The following is a 21,304-nucleotide window of genomic DNA, read 5'->3' on the forward strand; positions in this document are numbered from 1 at the left end:
CACATTGTGAAATTTGAGCTCTAAACACAGAGACTTAAAAAAAGAAAATATTTATAGGCTGTCACTAAAAAAATCTACCACGTGCAAAGTTCAAGAGCAAATTCCCAGCAAGCAAAAATAATCCAATTTGAAAGAAACAAGGCCATGCTGAAAACAGTATTTATTAGCACCCGTCAAACATCTATTGTTAATTAGCTATAAATTTTACAAATTAATTGACATGGACTACACATAAATGTGTAAGGAATGGCAATCACTCATTTTCTCTGAACACTGGCATGCACACTTTTAATGTCTTAAATTTACTCTGAGGCCAGCAACAAGCCAAGCAATCTCTCACACCAAAGAGTGTGAAACTTATCGCACATGAAGGCATGTATGAACTAGTGAGGTGTGAATATAACTAATTACATTCTAGCTATTTCCTCTGTAAATCTCTATTGCTTTGATCCAAAACCTAGTTATCTGCCTTTGGAGGGAACATTTTAAGGCATATATGAAAAATATTGACAGTTTTATAAAGATTCATAGGATTAAATTGGACATGAAATACAGTTTCTACCAATCTCATGGTAATCTTGAGTACCTATGGAGTAGTATTGCATTCTTCATATCTCCGAAGAGTCTTTAGTTTGATCATATATATAAAACACAAATACAGCTTTACGTTTCTTTCTGAAAACAGTTGAAAACAGCTCCTGGAGGTGTGCCGTTCAGGTGCCCCCAGAATGTTTCTGTGAAATTTTAGCTCAAAATACCCTACAGATCATTTATTATATCATTCTGAAAATGCCTTTTTTGAAAAATTTTCATTTTTTCATGCTTGTATCTTTAAATGCAAATGAGCTACTGCTCCCCGCCCACTCTTCCAGAATAGGGGTGTGCCTTTTCAGCTCGTAAGTCAGATACTCTGCTAAAAAAACATTTGTTTGGTTTTTATTATGTCTATCGCGTTGAAATTTTGCATTTTAAACCATTTCTGATATACAGTTTTCTGAACGTTTTCCGAAGCACGCACACAGAAAGCGGCTGTCACACGGAATGTGAGTAGTAAACTTTTATTATCTTTCATGTCTTATTGCGCTTAAACTGTCAAATACACACAAGTTTTGAATTACAAAAACAGTCGGTTATGTCTGTGAAGGTAAACAGCTGGGAAGGAAATCTAAACGTTATAAGATCTGTGTGGCAGCTGTGTAAAATACAGTAAATAATTCAATAAATCCAATGTGGTCTTGTCTCATTTGAGGCTGGGACTCTAAATAGTGTTCTGTGCTCGTCTGTGCAGACAACGACAGAACAGTTAGCATTAGGGATGGGCGATATGGGTTTAAAAGTTTATCACAATAATTTCTGGGATTAATGCGATAACGATATCAATGACGATAATTCAGGGAATTCTGTTTATTTAGAGAAAAGTATTATCTTTCCTATTTTTACCCAAAATAGAGTATACGGAGTACACACGTACAGCGCAATGAGTGTTTAATTCGCTGGAAGCCGGAGGGCGCCCTTGCACAGAAACTTAACAAATGGTTTATAGCAGAAGTAATAGTATTGACGACGCTCCAGGAAATCTCTAATTCACTTATCTGTTGAATAAAATGCAGATAGAGACATTTTAACTGAGGAAACTTGACAATAAATATACGATTGCTACAATATATGGTTTGTCTGTGTTCCTCGACTTTTATAATACTATGAAATAGTATGATTTCTGCTTTATTCTGTGATATATAGCCACGTCTAATCGCAAAAGGTTATTTCAAACCCTCTACTATGTTATGAAGTGAATTTAGAGAAAAAACATGTCAATAAATTATATTTTTGCTGGGCAACAGGTTTGTAAACAGGCTCGTACACATGCAAAACTGTCACGCACATTGTTATCGTGGGGAAAATTTTAACCGGTTTATTGCAAACGATATAATTAGCATTCCTAGTTGCTCTTACTTTTGGTACACCGTTGTCACTTGCGAAAAAAAAACAAAAACGATGGAACGGTGGGTGGAAACGTGCAGATTAAGGGGTGGCAGTATTATAATAAGATCCCCTTCTTATATCACGGGGTCAGCGAAATCTGAGTGGCTCGTTTTTTCACATGCTTGCAGAGAAAGACTTACCAAAACAAAGTTACTGGGTTGTCCTTTTTTTGACATTTTCTAGGTTGGTAGATATACCGGGCACTCAAAAATAGCACTTAAACACAGAAAAAGTCAGATTTTCATAATATGCCCCCTTTAAATTAACTATGGCTAAAACAGAAAAACGCAGCCATATTCGAAGCAGAATAGGATCCTAATGTCTTCCATAACATGGATGAAGCACATTGAAGTGTACTATTGCTCTCGCTCTAGTTGATGTGTGTGCATGTTCTTTCTGGGGAAATGCCCATATAAGGAATCCCGCCCTTTATGACATCATAAAGAGCCATCCTCAAAAAAAAAAAAACCTTCAGAAACTTAGGCAAACCCTGAAGTGTCTTTGGCACAAGAACACTCTGTCAAACGTCCAACTCATTTTTTTTTTTTTTTTTTTTTTTTTTTGAGACTTTGCTCATGTTTATCATGAGAATCCAACTCTTTGGCATTGTAAATAAGTCAGAATGCATGAAATAGCATTAGAGCTCCTCTTTAACTATTTGCGTGTTCTATGTTTTAATCTACAATTTAATGCATTTTTGAGAATAATTAAAGAACTAGCCTACATATGAAAATATAATTCCATCAGACCACAAAGAAGCATTCTAACTGAATTTAAATTAAACTTAAACAGGTTGTTAATGTGATCTAAGCAGCTGTGATTTAAAAAAAAAAAAAAAGTTTACGGTCTAAAACTTCTAGAAATTGTGTTATTAGACTATACTGATATTCCCCTAAGGGTTCATACATTTCTATTTCTATTTTTTCTATTTCTAATTTTAAAAGAAACATGTTTCTCCCCTCTCTGTGTTGAAACTGGTACAATAAAAGCATTGTTGCTCTATGAAAGTGGACATGCTACAAATAAGATAGTTGATTTCAATTAGGCTACAAACTGTTCTAACAGAGACTTTACATAATATGGTGTGACATTACACCAGGAGTATAATATGATACAGTATTTGGCATGTCACACCATAAACAAATACAATTAGTCACACGGTAGTCATATTTTTAATTATTGACTGCATTATAAATTTTTTTGTTGTTCTTGTTTTGCAGTAGGCCAAAAATATATATATTTTCACAAAATTTTGACTAAAAACATCACTCATTTACCACTCATTTACCAGCACGGCCACATGGATGTGAGGTAGAGGGGTCAATGGCATGACATGTCATAGCCGTGCAGGACTAAAGAGTTGATAAACACTCGTGGCAGCAGGTGAAGAGAGTGGAGCTGAGAGTCACTGGCCTCTGGCTATCATTTCATTACTCTGTATCCCAGGCTCCCTGTGGACATGACACCATTCACCTCATGCTGGCACACATCCCTAAACCTGTGCTCTAGAGGTCTGCAAACAACATACGCTACATGCCACTTCATAAAACACTTACACTTCTGTTAATGTAAAGAGGGTTTCATCCTGTTGAACTTTGGAGGGGTGTTAAAAACAGAGGAGGGCGCTTTTTACGACTTTGAATTTGGCTCTTAATAAAAACTTAATGAATCAGACCAAGATATTGATATTCGCTACAAGAATATATGGATTTGGGACGTAAAGACCTTCGTTAATCAAGGTTATTGGCATGTTGTCGCTCTTATGAGTTGAACATAGCGCCGTATTGACAAGTGATATTGTCTAATAGCCTAAAGTGTTCTCCATTCTGCCAATATTTCGTGAAGTATATTTACGATTACGAAAGTATTTGTTTCATGTAAAAATGTTTTATTGCATTCAAAGTATAACACTAGGCATTACAGAGAGGTATTAGTTCGAGCATCCAATCAACTCAACGCATGGCTCAGCCAATGATGTGAGTTTGGGGGCGGGACTATCTTTTTCACTGATCAATGGCAGACAGGTACCAAACAGAACAATGTCTGCTTTACATGACTAGTCTTCTTATAATAGCTAAACCAGCGGGAAAAATGCACACAACAAAAAAAAAAAAAGGATCTTTGACAATGAATTGTTCACTGCTACTAGTAAAACGTAAAAACTAAAATCAGTGAGGAGCCCTAAATCTATTTTCTTTAAAAAGAAACATAATACAGGCATAAGTTGTTTTGCATAAGCTTCGAACAGCTTTGGCAATACACAAGTTAAAGCTGTCAAGCTCAAATTGGGTTACAAAGTCAGACTCAGCAAAACATCCCAGAAGAAAACCCCACCCACTAATCGCTGAAGATTAAAATGAGCTTAATTAGATGCTTCATATTGAGTGCTAGGGAGCTAAGAGCCCACATATTGAAAATATCCGCCTAAAATTCCTTGACCTAAGACGATTTTTCCACATTAAAAGTGTGCTTTTATGCCTGCAGGCTTCCATCCTCCTCTGGCTGGAAATCTGTGGCCAGCACCTGTTCAGTGGGATGCAAACGTGACATCAATTTCAGATTATACTGAATGGTACTCTGCTTGAAGACCCACTCAGCTACGCTTTCAATCTCACAACGAGTATAGCCTACACTTTTCGAAACATTAAACTCACTCCTGTGATGTAAACATCACTTATAAGACCCTGTGATGTGTTGTGCTTCCCTCTCTCCAATAGTTTGATTATGCGAGAAATTGAGAGGTCTGAAAAATATGGAGGTGTAAAAAAAGAAATAATATGATACTAAAATGTCAGTTATACTGTAGATAACACAATGTGTTATTTAATCTTTGCAGTCTGACAAAATTAAAAAATGTTCCATGCTCAGAACAAGTTGATTGCTACGAAAAATTATTACAATCTGTACCTCCTTTTCCTAGAAAACAACAACAAAACATAAAAAACTGGGTTACAATGAGGCACTTGTAATGGAAGTAATTGGAGCCAATTCATAAATGTCAAAATACTCACTTTATAATACACAAGCTTTAGCAGAAGAATTAATCCAAGTGCTTTTATAAAATCGTAAGCTTCACATTAGGGGTCGACCGATATGTGTTTTTTTAGGGCCGATGTTGATACCGATTATTACAGATCAAGTAGACAAATAACCAATATTTTGAACCGATATATGTCTAGTGTAAAAATTAAAATTAAGTCAAAATTAATAATAACAAGGGCTCTGACAAAAACTTTTTTTAAATTATTTTACTACCAAAACAGTTTTGAAAATGACCGATAACCATAGAAACGCTTAATATCGGTGCCGATAATAGGTCAACCCCTAAAAAATTATTTTAAATGCTTTTAAATTATTTTATCAGCAAAACGGTTTTGAAAATGACCAATACAGATAACCATAAAAACGCTTAGTATCGGCACCGATAACCAATATTTTGAACCAATATATATGTCTGGTGTAAAAATGTAATTTAAGTCCAAATCAAGAATAACAAGGGCTCTGACAAAAACTTTTTAAAATTATTTTACCACCAAAACAGTTTTGAAAATGACCGATAACCATAAAAACGCTTAATATTGGTGCCGATAATAGGTCAACCCCTACTTCACATGATACTTTTTTGCATTATTTATTTACTATTGTAATATTTAGTAATATTATATTTTACTTCTATTTTTAGTTTTAATATTTTTATTAGTATTTTAATATTTCTATTCCATTTTAGTGAAGTTTACCCATCTAATAACTGTATTTTATTTTATTTAAACTGTTTCAATTAACAAAAATCAATTTACTAGTTTTATTTTAAGAGTAACAACACCCTTCACATTTCTGCTTTCAAACCCTCCAAAAATCGTAACCTCAAGAAAATGTGAGACAAGTCTGAATTCTATTTCCTGGTCATCAACACTGTATCACAAACTCAGTCATAGTACTCTCCTGAACGTGCGGCGAAGACCAACACGGAAGAGAAGAAATTGTTGAATGAAGCTGTTATTTTTATTTTCTTTGCACACAAAGTATTCTTGTAGCTTTGTAACATTACGGTTGAACCACTGATGTCACATGGACTATTTTAACAAGGTCCTTACTACCTTTCTGGCTCTTGAACGAGTCAGCTGCGTTGCTGTTTATGTAGGATCAAAAAGCTCTTTGATTTAAACAAAATGGACAAAGATCTTACAAGTTTGGAACGACATGAGTGTGAGTAATTAATGACAGCATTTTCATTTTTGGATGAACCATCCCTTTAATTTTTATTGAACCTGGAATATTCCTTTAAAGCTAACTTAACGTAATTTCAGCTGCCTTATACAAACACTAAACAGTTACATAATTTAGTCCTTTTACTACATTTCAGGGTTTGAAATGTATCTACCTCTGAATATCACAGAGGTAAGTAATCGCACTGACACGTGAACCCGAGCAGCTAATTATGAGACAGCATTGTCTCAATACACAGTCTATATCACAGCACAAAAACAAGCCGAAGGAAGTCTTGGGTGGCTGCGCTCCAGCTCTGTTAGCTTGTAAGCTCCACAGACCGCGGCCCCAGCTTTTGCCTGCCTCAAGTCCAGCTGCTCACTCTACTCAGAGCCAAGAGACAAATTAAACCGCCACAGCTGAAGCCTTCGTTTGGACGGACCTCTAAGTTGGCATCTGGATAGACTTAGACATGATTATCCCCATTCACCTAAATACCCTTGCAACTCCCTAAGAAATAAAGTACAAGCGACAAACACATTCTGTACTCCCGGGCGCAAACTAAACTTGTCTGATATCATTAATAATTTGTTATTTGCTCATGAGTTCAACAAAATGAACTTTAAAGTGTAGAGGAAGAGACAAAAATCAGACAAAGCCGGTGTTCAAAACAAAGCAGTCCACTTCATGCCACCTTTGTGTCACGGGTCTTACTGTTCCCATGACAACAAATCCCAACACCCAATGATTTCGCTTCTCATCCGTACGACCAGCGATCCAGTGTCTAAATTTGCACTGAGCATCTGTTCAATATAACACAATATACACCGGCCCCTAATTTCCAATCAAAACCATTCCCATCCAGCAAGAAAAGGAATCTCTGCAGACTCGAAAGGTCATTTATCTCTGGTGGAAGGAGGTAGATTAGCCAAACAGAGCTGCTCCTGTTTAAAACAAACTGTAAAATGGACCAACGGACAATCTGCCCTTGGCCTCTCAGGTATCGTGCTGTAGAAAGAGAGCTTAAAAAGCAGATTGTGTGGGTGAATGAGAGAAACAGATAAAGACGCTGAGAGAAAGTCCCTTGGAGGATCTAATGGAGACAGCAAAAGTGATTGACTGCAAATGAGTAAAGCTGAAACACAAATCGCCACCCTAACTTTCTATCTAGTCAGTAATATGCATAGTATTTACGTTCACTATCATAACGCTGTTAAAAAAGAAGTGCGCTTTCAGAACAAAAACGTACAGATAGTTTACTCACCCCCTTATCATCCAAGATGTCCATGTCTTTCTTTCTTCAGTCGTAAAAAAATTATGTTTTGTTTGTTTTTTTGAGGAAAACATTTCAGGATTTCTCTCCATATAATGGAGTTCTATGGTGCCCACGAGTTTGAACTTTAAAAATGCAGTTTAAATGCAGCTTCAAAGAGCTCTTAATGATCCCAGCCGAGAAAGAAGGGTCTTATCTAGCAAAACGATTGGTTATTTTCTAAAAACAAAAACTTTTTAACCTCAAATGCTCATCTTGTCTAGCTCAGTGTGAACTGAGACGTTCATGACAGTTAGGGTATGTCGAAAAACTCCCATTTCATTTTCTTCTCCAACTTCAAAATCACCCTACATCGCTGTTTTACCTGTTTCATAAAGGGTGATTGATCTTCTTTGCACGTTCACTCACTTTGGAAACACTAGGTTGGTACTTCAACAGCGATGTAGAACGATTTCAAAGTTGGAGGAGAAAACAAGATGGGAGTTTTTCGACATACCCCAACTGTATTGAACCGGAATACACAGAGCTCACGCAGAACTAGACAAGATGAGCAGGTTAAAAAGTATATAAATTGTCAATTTTTATTGAAAATAACCAATCGTTTCACTAGATAAGACTCTTCTTGCTTGGCTGGGATCGTTTAGAGCCCTTTGAAGCTGCATTTAAACTGCATTTTGGAATCTCAAACTTAGGGGCACCATAGAAGTCCACTATATAGAGAGAAATCCTGAAAGTTTTTCTTCAAAAAACATAATTTCTTTACAACTGAAGAAAGAAAGACAAAAAACATCTTTTTTGTTCTTGAAAGTGAACTTTTCCTTTAAAAGAGGATAAAACAAATACTGAAACGAAATAATAGTCTATGCTATACTTCACGTAACATGTGAATTCTATTTTATTTAGTTTAAATTTATTTAAAATTCAAAACATGTTAAAAACAGACTTAAAAGTTTCAATTCTTACTGACAAGTGTGTGTTATTGTTAGTGATTCTGACTGTTACATCCATGATGGAAAATATTCAGCAGAAACAGACCTGAGAAAGGATTCTGAAAGGGTAAAGATAGAAAAATAGTTTGTTTACAAGTGAAACAAACAGTCCTAAAACCCCTTAAACATAATTGTACGCATCAAAATGTTGATGTTTTGAAATTGTAGGGAATTGCCTTAATGGCATATACTGTATGAGCTGACAATAAGCAAATCTGATATTTATTTAAGAATGGAATCTGTGCAATTAACAAGATATACCGCAATCACTCATTAAATAAACAGGGAAGACAGCTGCATGGTAATTGGACCCCATAAACAGCAGTTGCCATGATGTGCTCTCATCAATAATTTAATAATCAAAAGGTTAATACGAAATTGTCTAGTATGTGCCAAACTTTTGTAAATATTCAACTAATTTTTAGTCACTCCAGCCTTGATTCATAAACCACCTCTAGAATGCCTACAGCAAAATACTAAATAACATTTTTGATTAAGTCTGCAAACATAATACATTAAAATGTTATCCATTATTGTTAAACAACTATAACAGATTTTACGAAATGTACCAGTTCATGCTTAAGAAAGAGTATATGCATTAAACATTGCTTTATTTATGTTTTAGATCTTTCTGTATTTCCTTGAACAGGTATTTTGTTGTTTGTTATTAATATAATCTGATTTAAAAAGCATTGTAAAGCATTAAAAATACTATTATAATGCATTACACATGCAGGCTTTATATAAAGTGTTACTCTGAATTCTTTTCCATGCTCACAGATCTTCGGCCACAAAGCCACACATGTCCTGCCAGCTTCCTATCTGGAAACACTAGGCAAGATGCTGTCCATGGATGCTGTGGGTACCATTACACAGCATCATCCCTACACTCGACTCTGCTGGGAGGAGCTGAAATGTGCATGTCGTTGAAAAAAAATACAAAATAGTCTATTTTGTGGTATTGCAATCTGGCCAAGAGTTGAGATTGTATACGAAGCATATCTATATGTGGAATATCTCTACGCCTTGATCAAGATGGCAGGCAATAAAGATAGCATGTAATAAAAAAAGGAAAACAAAGAGCATCGCTTAAAACAAATCATGCAGAGACCCCCCCAAAAATGTTTAATATCTGCAAACCGTGAACAGAAACATGGCATTTCTTACCTTGATCCTTTGCAAGCCAGGCAGCTCCTCTATAAGGGATTCATCTTTGTTGTATTCACTTCAGCTGACTCTCTATTTTGGAAGAACTGTCAGTTTCAGCCATAAATGTGTCGTCTGTGTGAAATACAGTTAGTTTGATCATAATATCCATATAAAACGAGAGAGTTACTTGCTGGATAGCGTTATTTCTTTCTGCCGACAACGCCGATTAATTCATTTTTCGAAAAGAAATGCACAATGATGAAAGGATTATGCCATATCGCAGGAATATTATATATATCCATGTTGTTGAGAGCCCTTGACAACAGCGAACACTCCAGGGATGAGACTAAATATTTTGCCGTGTGTTTTCATCTGTCCGTTCTGTGTTTTTGGCGAGGAGAGATGATGGGTGTGCGAATAAAGGCATAGGGAGGCAGGTTTTCTTTAGTACGGAGACTCGGAGGGCTCAAACGGAGGTTCGCTTATTTGCCGCAAGAGGGCGCAGTTAGCATCGCCTCGATTGGTGTCTTGCCATGCAAGCATGTTCTGTTTTGTTTTGGTATTTCTGTTTTTTTCTGGTTATAAACATTTAAATATCATTTACTTTTATATATAAGCATTTTTTCCCAAATGTTAAGCAGTTCACATGGGGAGGATTAAAAGTGAGAAACACAAACATCCGTCGTGGTCCATTCTCTGGTCAAATGTTTGTTGACTGCAGTTCAGTCAACGATGAAATGTACCTTACTGCTGTCATGATTGTTAGGCAATGCGTAATGTAGATTTATGTTTCTTAAAGGGTTACCTTATTAAAGATATTTCTCTATAGAAATATAGCATCAAGCAGCGGCTGCGACAAGCGATGCACCTGCTAAATAAGAGATACGTGAAAACCATGCAACAGTGTTGCATCCTTTGGCGCCATCTGGTGGATGTTTAAAGCTGTCACCTTATCGCTGAGGCTTGTACAATGCTGCATTTAATAAATCATGGATAACTTCCGCAAAATAGTGTACATCGTTATCTGTATTAGAAATGTAGAGGTTTTACTGGTTATTTTGGGACTTGTATTGGTTTTAATGGAAACTGTAATGGGCTTTGTGGGTTTCTATTGATAATTGGCCGCCTTCTATTGGTGGCTTGTTAAAGCCCTTACATTCTCATGGAATATGTTGTAAAACTCATTTTTTTAAATGATTTTAATGGTTATAAGCTGATTGTTTGTAATGTTTGTAATGGTATTTGTAGTGGAAACCATTATTTATTATATTTATTTATTTTTGCAAAAAAAATATTTAAACATTCTGTAAAATTAAACATATGTGAAAACTAGCCTCGTGACTTTTGTAACAAATACTGTTATCCCGTTATGAATAAGAGGACATGTTTTACCCATTTTTCTACAAAACCTGCAAAAATAATAAGAATAGATACATAAATAATCAAATAGGGAAATTATATTTTAGTTTTCTTTCTATTTAGTTGCACATTTATTAATTTACGTTATGCATGTTTCTTCTTTTTATTTACATTCCATCAGTACTTTTTAAATGGGTCATCGGATGCCCATTTTCCACAAGTTGATATGATTGTTTATGGTCTTAATGAAAAGTCTATAATATACTTTGGTTAAAAATGTTCAATGGTTGTGTAAAATAACACCCTTTTTACCTTGTCAAAATGAGCTCTGAAAAAATCATCCCGTTCTGAGGGATTGTTCCTTTAAATGCAAATGAGCTCTGCCCGCCCCGCCCCTCTCTTCTCTCTGTGGAGTGACAAGCTTGTTTACTTTAGCCGCATTTAGGGCGTTTAGCCGCGGAACTTGCAGAGATTCATTAAAAAAAACCCTTATACTCACTTCTGCTGTAGGTGAAACTGGATCATGAATGATTTGCACGAACATAGACGCATCTATGTAGATCGGGAGGCGCATTCCCTTCACAAACAAATGTAATCCACTGCATCTTCAGCGGCTCAGATATCAGGAGTAAATGACGACCACTATGTTCATTATTACATCCAGCAACACAAAACCTCAATGGCTCAATGGAGATATTCTTGTATAATTTACATCCAGGCATGGAAACAATGGAGGTCGGACTGTCACAGCTGATCTGAGGTAAAACGCTCATGTCAATCAACTATCGTGGGAGCGGCCTCTGTCGTCCCAGGACCATAAAATTATTTCCCTAAATAGACTGAATATTGAATGCATAAATCAAAACAATATATGAAGAGTTGCAAAAACAGATAACTCAGATTTGAATGATTTTCAAAAATCGTTTTATTTTTTTATTTTTTTATTGTGCATTTCAGTTCATCTCAATCAAACTGCAATTGGGTTATTTTGATTAAGTAAATACAGCTAACACAATAAAAACATGATAACATAATAAAAAACATTATTTTTGAATTATTTTTGTTGTTTTTTGTTGTCTCTTGTTATGTATAAATATTCTTGTTATTGTAAAGCGACCTTGAGTTTCTAGAAAGGCGCTATATAAAATAAACTTATTATTAAAAAAAAAAACCAGTTATCGTTTTTTGCAAATGAAATAAAATGTTATCCATTATGAGTAATATTTTTGCAAATAAAATATATAAAATATTTTATTTTGATTGATTTTTAAACTATTTATTTTTCTGTTTGTTTTAATTATTAGTTTTCATTAAACCCATAAACCCCATGCAGTTCCTTCACAAACACTAGTTTGTGAAACCTTGATGTAATATGATGTTTAATGTGCTTCATGTTGTTAATAATGACAAATGGAATACATTTTCTTTTCTTTGCATTTTTATAGCAATACGATACAAGATTATTCTATTTAAATCAATGTGATTTAAACTTTGCGCTACAGGAATCCAGAGTTCGAATCCCGCCCCATTCTCTCTCTCCCACTTCGCTTCCTGTCCTGTATGATTTGTCCTATCATAATAAAGGCCAAAAATAAATCTTTAAATAAAAAGTTGTCTGATTACATTACCTAAAATGTGTAATGTAATGGATTACATTACTAACTATATACTGCATGTTACAAATGTTATTACATTTTTGTTGTGTGGGATCACTTTAATCCTGTTTTTATTTTTTTGGATCAAAAGTATTTCAATCTTACTAAAAAGTTTTGAACAACACAAACTAACAATTTGATCCAGCTCAAAAACAAGATTAAATTTTGTGATTTAATCTGATTTCAGAATTTTCAAGAATCCAATTTGATTGCCAAACTCTGATCAGAATGCTTTTAGACAACTGACCCCTAGTATTTGACGCTAGTTGCTGTGATGCTACTAGCGACTATAAAAGCAGAAAAGAACACATTGAACCGTTTTTCACATTTCTTTTTATTTCTTCAAGGACAATTATGAAGTCTAGAGGATCCACTTGTACACAACAAAACAATGGAATCACCACATTAACATATTTAACAATCACTGAAACAGGAGAAATGGTTAAGAGGTCATCTTTACTGCACAACTCCCGAACCACAAAACCACAAACAGCCAATCCAAGTCCTGGAAGCTCCACAATAATGAGACTTAAAGCAGCCCCGCAGCGTGATCCATCAGGAGTGGCTTGATTACAACCAGGTCTAAGTCGTAATGTTTTAAAATAAACACTTATCCATGTAAAAAAGAAAAAAAATAAATCAAATGAATGCATCTCTCCACAAATCCATTGCGAGAAAATAATGATCTTGGTCACTGGACTGGAAATGATTCACAAGATCATAGTGCTTTACAGATGGAGCATGTGATTTGACTGATCATTATAATATAAACAAACATTTAACAGAAGTTGATTTGGGACATTCAGGAGTTAGTAAAATCATGTTAAGCATGTACCTCCACTTCACAAAAAACATCATGGATAGATAAAGCATTTCAGTAGAGCTGAAAGGCCAACTGATCTTACAAGTTTGGCTCTAAACAGTGGTTCAGACTGAGTACTGTTAGATTTGGTAGATAACCTCAGTGAAAGGAAAACACCATATTTAATTATACAAGAATGAAAATGAGGCTGTGAAGGATAAATGGGTTGTACCTTTAAATATTTCAGCTGATGCAACACCAAAAATGCATCTTAATGAAAACATTAAAGTGGACAAAAACTCTTTAAATCAAGTAAAATCTACAGCCTCGTTTTTATTCATGTTTAAATATGGCATCTAAGGTCTGTGGCCAATTAAACTCCACTTTTCACATCTGTTTGCAGTGTTGTTCTGTTATGAACTTGCTTTTAGATGATCATTTTCAGGATTAACTGATGTAAACAGCAAAAAAAAATATTACATATTGTTCACAGAGTTTACAGAAACCAATGGAAGCTTGTTTCCACCATGGGTTAAAAAAAATATACACATATTTCATATACAAGTTCTCTTGTTTCATCTCTCACAACTTTTTTTAAAGAACAAGTCACAATTGCTAGATATAAACTCGGAACTGCAAGGTATAAACTTGCATTTGGAAGAAAAAAGGTAAAAATTGTGAGATTAAAAAGTCACAATTACCTTCTAACAAGAACTGTGAGATGTTAACTCAATTCTGAGAAGGAAAAAAAAAAATCAGAATTGCAAGATGTAAACTCAACTTTGACTTCTGTTCTCAGAATGAGGAAAAAAGTCTGAATTGTGAAATAAAGTCACATTTTTTTTAAAATCAGAGGTGGAAACAAGCTTCCACCACAGTGTCCTTGGAGATAAAGACCACTTCTTGCTTCACAAAAAAAAGAAAAAAAGTAAACAAATCACAAGACAAGTAGGAAATACGGAATGGCAAACACCCTCATGCTTCACAAAAAAAAAACAAAAAAAACTGCTTTTAATATGTACACACATTAGATTATTATATCCTCTCAGTTTTAACCAACCAGATCTGAAGAGAGCCCTACAAGGTGAGGGCCTACACTGGTAGAAATACGGTTGGAGATGACTGGTATTATTATTTTTTTTTTAACATCATAGTTTTGGTATAACTGTTTTCTCAAAGATAGCGTTTACTTGAATTCAGTAGCTACATGAAAGAACACAACACGTGAGAGTGAGATCAGGTCAAGCACACCGGATACACCAGGCGTCATCACGCAAATACAAGAACATTCTTGCATACAGCGATCAAGAGAATACTTTACGATTTACACCCATCCAACTAATGCAATTTATCACTTTTCTTGTACTGTACAACAATCACAGCGAACTATATATTGGAATTTGAGATGATTACAAACATAACACCCTATATCTCAAAACAGACCCCAGCATTGGGTCTATAGACAGCCTGCTCTCTTATCATATGCAGGATCACTGTTTATATTATTAGGCTATTTTAATAAATAAAATACCTTTTGATTTAAAAAAAAAAAAAATACAATTCTATCATTTAAATTTGATACTATGACATCATGGAGGTATGGCCAAAAACATTAAGTGATATTTTCAGAATTATGAGATGCCAAACTAAGTGTGAAAGTCGTCAAAGGTCTGCCTTTGACATCATCATGCACTCTTTTAAGACAAATTGGTGCACAAACAATATTTCAATCTTCAGAAAACGATGGTTAAAAACAGACACAAAGGAAAATACATTTAAATAATTTACTATGTATTTACACCTCCTGTTTGCACCAGCAACACAGCATCTTTGATCTGTAGTTTGTGTAGTCATCTAATCTCCCATTTTTACTTTCGATGTCTAAACAGAGAGAAAGAGGGAAAAAAAAAAGGTTAATGATTATACAGGTCAAAAAAAAAAAAATTCACACATACAAACACACACACAATCTGATGCATAAAAATATATTCCTGAATACACTGAATATTGGATGGATAAACCAAAAAGATGTCATAAACATCTTATTGCAACTTCAGAGCCCATATGAAATGACTGTGTTTTAATAGGAGCTGCTCCTGTGGCTGAATAATCTCAATCTCAATTCAAGTATGCATGTCAGATCAATTTAGAGTGTGTGCCTGGAAATGGTGATAAAATATTCATTTTCCAGAGAGTGGTCATAAGTAGCTAGATGGATATTAATGACAAATAATTCAAAAGATCATCCTTGCTGGAAATCAGATGGGGAAGAATATGCCTCGCCTCATGACAACACTGTTAGGTAAACTAAAAGCCTGTTTACACAATGAATGAAATGAAGAAGTGAAACAAAAAGCAAAATAAAAAAATAAGCATTTTGGCCATTCATATGCTTAAACGCAAGATACAATCCATCTGGCAATATAGACTTTACTCTGTAAAAAAAAAAAAAAAAAAGCCATCTGATGACAGTGACAACATGAACAATAAGTTTATAGGGGTCATATGATGCGGTTTCATGTTTTCCTTTGTCTTTGGAGTGTTGCAAACTTTTGTAAAGTTGCAAAGATTAAAGTCTCAAACCCAAAGAGATATTCTTTATAAAAGCTAAGACTCAGCCACACCTTCCTAAAACGGCATAAAAACACCCCCACGTCTATGTCTCGGTGTGGGAAGATTTGCATAACACCACCCAAATGTATATGCAAAGAATGAAAGTGTAACTGTCGCTGTAGTATTGTTGCAGCCGGCGCCATGTTGTGGAGACGCTGTGCATTTCGTTGCGAAAGCGAAAGTACTTTGGTCTTTCAAATGAGCATTATATTTATATTTATTTACAACACGGTTCCAGAACAGTACAACACAAATATTCATTTATAAGTGTGTGCAGCCTATTTTACGGAGGACTGTTTCCTGAACCTTGGAGAGTAGCCTGCAATGCCGGCTGTGCACACTATAAAGTGGGGCTGAGGCAATTCCAACTTTGCAAGGACAGACAGGCGCATCTGACTCACAGCCTGTAAGTATGTTTTCATATATGGAGAATTTGCTACTGGATATTCAAAAGCAAGACATGCAGACATGGTGTTGTGTTTACATTGTGCGACAGAACACAAAAAAAAAAAAAAAAAAAAAAAGTATGAGTCATTATAATCAGTAATTATGTCCTCACTGGAAGCAACAAATGCCTCATTTATAATGGGTTTTATTGTTTTTGTCTCAATGCATTTGGACACAGCACCACAACATGATAAAGGGCCGTAACATTTCTGTCACACGCTTGAGGTATTCGGCCAATCACAATGCACTGGATAGTTGGCTAATTGACGCGTTTCAGAAAGGCGGGCAGAGAGGAGCAACAATAATGTACAGTAGGTGGAAAATAATGTATTTTTGAACCTCAAACAAAACACAAAATGTTCTTTTTAGCAACATCATATGACCCCTTTAATGACAATAATACTTCTGTACTTTGGATGGAACAAAAAAAAAAAAAAAAAAAAAATGCGTTGTGGAAGTCTCCTGAACATACAGAAGAGAAGAAACTGTTGAATAAAGACTTTAGTTTTGTTTTCTTTGTGCACAAAAAGTATTCTCATTGCTTCATAAAATTATGATAGAACCACTGATGTCACATGGACTATTTTAACAATGTCCTTACTACCTTTCTGAGCCTTGAACGTGTCAGTCGCATTGCTGTCTATGTAGGGTCAGAAAGCTCTTGGATTTCATCAAAAATATCTTATTTGTGTTCCGAAGATGAAAAAGGTCTTACGGGTTTGGAACGACACAAAAGGTGAGTAATTAATGATAGAATTTCCATTTTTGGGTGAACTTTCATGAATACTTTTATAATTAAAAACAGCAATTTGCTACATTAGCACCTCATAGATTTCAAAATGTTTTAAATAATTGAAAACCTGAAATGTCTTATAATTTAATATACTCTGCTGTCACTAGAAATCAACTAAGTCTGATATGGTCTTGCTAACAATTCAGGGCAACATGCATTCTGTTTTTTGCTGTGCTATGCTTTATTTAGTGAACCATGACCCCAACAGCTCATTTTAAATATTGCAAGGCTAGAAGAAACATATATAGCAATTTTAGAAAACTACTTGCCTGCAAAATGGCTACGATCACCCCAAACAGTCCAATGGCACTGCCGAAAATTTCAACAATGAGGATCTTGACAAAGAGGCTGGCATTCTGAGCATCAGCCAGGGCAGCTCCACTGCCCACAATGCCAACACAGATTCCGCAGAAGAGGTTTGAAAAGCCAACAGTGAGTCCAGCGCCAAACATGGAGTAGCCTGAAAGAACAGTACCAATGTGTCATCTAGCCAGAGTCAAATGAAAATACTTCAGTTAAGATAACAAGTGAGTTATAAGCAAAATGTACCTGCTTGGTAGTTCTTCGGCCCAATAGTCTCTGGAGTCGTACCAGTGAAGTTCTAAACGACATGAAATTGGAAGAAAAATAAGAACTACTGTTGTACATGTAATGCAGCGAAATGTTGTAAAAGCTCAAATATCTGCTCTGTAAACACACAACAAAAAGACTAAAATCTCTTTAGTACGCTAAAACAAAAGCATTCAAAGAAATGGGCCAATAAGTTTTAACTTACCTCTGCCAAATTGCTAATGACAATTGCCATGATGATCCCATAAATGGCAACAGCTTCACAAAAGATAATGCTAGAAAAAAAAAGAAAAATTTAATGAACTGTCACCAAAAAGCCTTAGGCAAACAAAAAAAGACAGCTGAAATCGTATATAAAAACAACAGTTTTTCCCCTTCTTTTTCATATCTGAAAAAGCGGTATGAACAAATCTTTTGATGTTCAGAATTTTTTAATAGACAGCTGCAGAATAAATGTGTCAACACTGATGTTAAGATACAAAAATGAAAATTACAATAATATTTTATAAATATATACACATTGTGATAGGGGGAAAAAAAGCATATGTGCATTAATAAATAAATAAATACACATTAAGTAAATTGCGTATACCTGACAAGATTTTTGGTCTTGATTCTAGGGGCTTTGACTCCACCACCAATGATGCTGGAGCCAGTGATATAAATTCCCCTGCAAAGTCAAAGGACAAAATTCATAACTTCCCATAAAATTGTAACTGACTGTTTATCACATTTCAAGATATATTAAAAAACAAAGCATGCAATATTCATTTTGGTGAATGAGCTATTCATAAAAAAGAAGAGCTGAAGGCATTTATGTATGTAGCTTATTGAAACAGTACAGAAGAGGATATGGAAAACTGCACTACAACATTTCAAAATTTCCAGTATGTTTTTTTTCTGAGCTGTCAACTTCTGTAAAGAGAAAAAAGAGGAAATGGACAGCCTCACCATGCAGCTCCAACAACAGACAGAGAGATGGCCAGGCCAATTCCAAGATTAGCCCACATAAATGGAGAAGTCTCTGTTAAAAACCTGCGACAGAAAAAGTTAGGTTATCCAGACTTCATTAGGAGCATTTTACTCAGCTCTTAAATTCTTAAATTAAGCCATGTGGATATCAGAAATGTTACTGTAGTGAACAATACAAGCCACGCTTTGACGTAAAAAATTTGTTATTGCTGAACACATACCATGCTACATCAAATCGAAATCCAAGGTCAAAAATCGTATAGCAAATACCTGTAAAGAAAGGAAATAAAGAAATGGATGGATTAGTAGTGTTCAGGTTAAGCATTACAGTTTTAGTGACAAAATTTTTATCTAAACCTAAAAAGAACCTCATAAACTCATTCCTCATAAAGGAGAAGTTCACCTCCAGAACAAAAATTGACAGATAATGTACTCACCACTTGTCATCCAAGATGTTCATGTCTTTCTTTCTTCAGCCATAAGAAATTATGTTTTTGAGGGAAACATTTCAGGATTTTTCTCAACACAATGGACTGATATGGTGCCCCAATTTTGAACTTCCAAAATGCAGTTTAAATGCGGCTTCAAATGATCCCAAATGCGGCTGTAAACAATCCCAGCCGAGGAAGAAGGGTCTTATCTAGCGAAACAATTGGTTATTTTCATAAAAATAATACAGTTTATATACTTTTTAATGTCAAACGCTCATCTTGTCTCACTCTGCCTGAACTGTTTTTTTCCGGTTCGTGACAGTTAGGGTATGTCAAAAAATTCCCATCTCATGTTCTTCCTCAACTTCAAAATCGTCCTATATTGCTATTTTACCTTTTTTGTTAAGGGTGTTTGATCTTCTTTGCATGTTCACTTTGCAAAGACTGGGTCGGTACTTCTGCAGTGATGATTTTTAATGATTTTTGAAGTTGAGGGAGAAAATGCGTGAGTTTTTCGACATACCCTAACTGCCTTTAGGCAGAGTTCAGGGAAAGCAAGACAAGACAAGCATTTGAGATTAAAAGTATTTAAACTGTATTTTGTAATAAAATTAACCGATCGTTTCGCTAGATAAGACCCTTCTTCCTCGGCTGAGATCGTTTACAACCGCATTTGGGTTCATTTGAAGCCGCATTTAAACTGCATTTTGGAAGTTCAAAATCGGGGCACCATATCAGTCTATTACATGGAGAAAATCCTGAAATGTTTACCTCAAAAAACATAATTTCTTTACAGCTGAAGACAAAAAAACAAACATCTTAGATGACAAAAGGGGTGAGTACATTATAAGCTATGTAAGGTGTTGTAAATTGTCATCATGTGAATAAATGGCATAATACAGACACACTTTTTCTGCAGAATCATAGAGGTTATGTGTGAAAGCTCACAGTCATGTGAGAGCCATCTTCCTCATTTGGTCATAAAACCCTGTTCAACCTTATAACTACTATAAAAAGTCACACTGGCTACATACTGAACTCTATTTGTATTTTTGTAATTGTGCTGCTCTCCTGTGCTATTACGGTCAATGTGTGGAGAAGATCACATGAAAATACAAATCCAGTAAACATCATAATAACGTTCTCGTTAGAGCAGGTGTATGTCTAATTCGCATTGACAGCAATTAAAATCATTTGTACTAACTCTGTAACTCGACTTGCAAATGTTCAAACCAAATGTTTTATGACAACAGCTTACAATTCACTTAACGTGACATTTAAATTAATATTTGACGTACTCGTGCTAGTGTATGACAGCTAACGTCATTTAAGGCTAGCCAAAAATGGCTATCCGGTTAAACAGACATGAGAAACGGAAAAGAATTAGAAAGATAACTATGTACGAAACAAGTAAACGTGATTCTATTAAGATGCGTGTGTTATTTGTGTACATATGCCAGCTGGTTTCATTAGCACTTACCGACGATCAGGATGGTCGACCAGAAGGCCAAAGTGACCCCGGTGTATAATATTGCGTGCCCGTTCATCATCCACTCCACCAACAGCGCCAGTTTTTCTATCTAAAGATTCTCCCGCGAACAATTCTAACGCTACTGTGGTATTATTGTATGTTAGATTATTGTATTTTGAAGAGTATGGATTCCTGTGAGCCCTTCGAAGCGGCGAAGGCTGGAAATCCTGCATCCATCAGAGGGGAAGGAGTCATCAGCTGATCATGTGACGAGCTCGAGCTGTGCACGTGACGCAAAACGTCACGCTTTCTTTAGTGCGATCAGTTCATGTATTGGTTTCTCTTTGATTCTAACTCTGATAGAGATTAGAAAACTTTTCTCTTGATGTCTAATTAAAAAAAAAACACAAGGAAGTATAATTGAAAAATATCTATCAAAAGTGTCTTCAGTGTCACATGATCCTTCAGAAATCATTCTAATATGCTAATTTGCTGTTCGAGAAACAATAGAAATAATAATAATAATAATAATAATAATAATAATAATAGAAATTAATACTTTTATTTAGCAAGGACGCTTTAAATTGAACA

General features: G+C 35.2%; 2 protein-coding genes across 5 annotated transcripts in view; both read right to left on the minus strand.

Annotated features, from left to right (window-relative positions):
- Window positions 1-10,040, minus strand: part of b4galt2 (UDP-Gal:betaGlcNAc beta 1,4- galactosyltransferase, polypeptide 2) — a 136,671-nt gene extending 126,631 nt beyond the window's left edge. For all 4 annotated transcript variants that reach the window (XR_007829316.1, XM_051130929.1, XM_051130936.1 and 1 more), the window contains exon 1: window positions 9,619-10,040. The gene's annotated coding sequence lies outside the window, so the exon portion shown is untranslated. The remainder of the gene's footprint in view (window positions 1-9,618) is intronic.
- A 2,889-nt stretch (window positions 10,041-12,929) lies between these two features.
- Window positions 12,930-20,985, minus strand: atp6v0b (ATPase H+ transporting V0 subunit b). The gene is made up of 8 exons (XM_051137673.1): window positions 20,723-20,985; window positions 19,033-19,081; window positions 18,791-18,874; window positions 18,432-18,509; window positions 18,045-18,114; window positions 17,819-17,870; window positions 17,539-17,729; window positions 12,930-15,297 (listed from the first exon to the last, which is right to left on the minus strand). The coding sequence occupies exons 1-8, from the start codon at window positions 20,790-20,792 to the stop codon at window positions 15,271-15,273; spliced, it is 621 nt and encodes a 206-aa protein (XP_050993630.1). The 5' UTR covers window positions 20,793-20,985; the 3' UTR covers window positions 12,930-15,270.
- Between the last annotated feature and the right edge of the window lie 319 nt (window positions 20,986-21,304).

This window comes from Labeo rohita, chromosome 2 (assembly GCF_022985175.1).
Source record: "Labeo rohita strain BAU-BD-2019 chromosome 2, IGBB_LRoh.1.0, whole genome shotgun sequence".
NCBI lineage: Eukaryota > Metazoa > Chordata > Actinopteri > Cypriniformes > Cyprinidae > Labeo > Labeo rohita.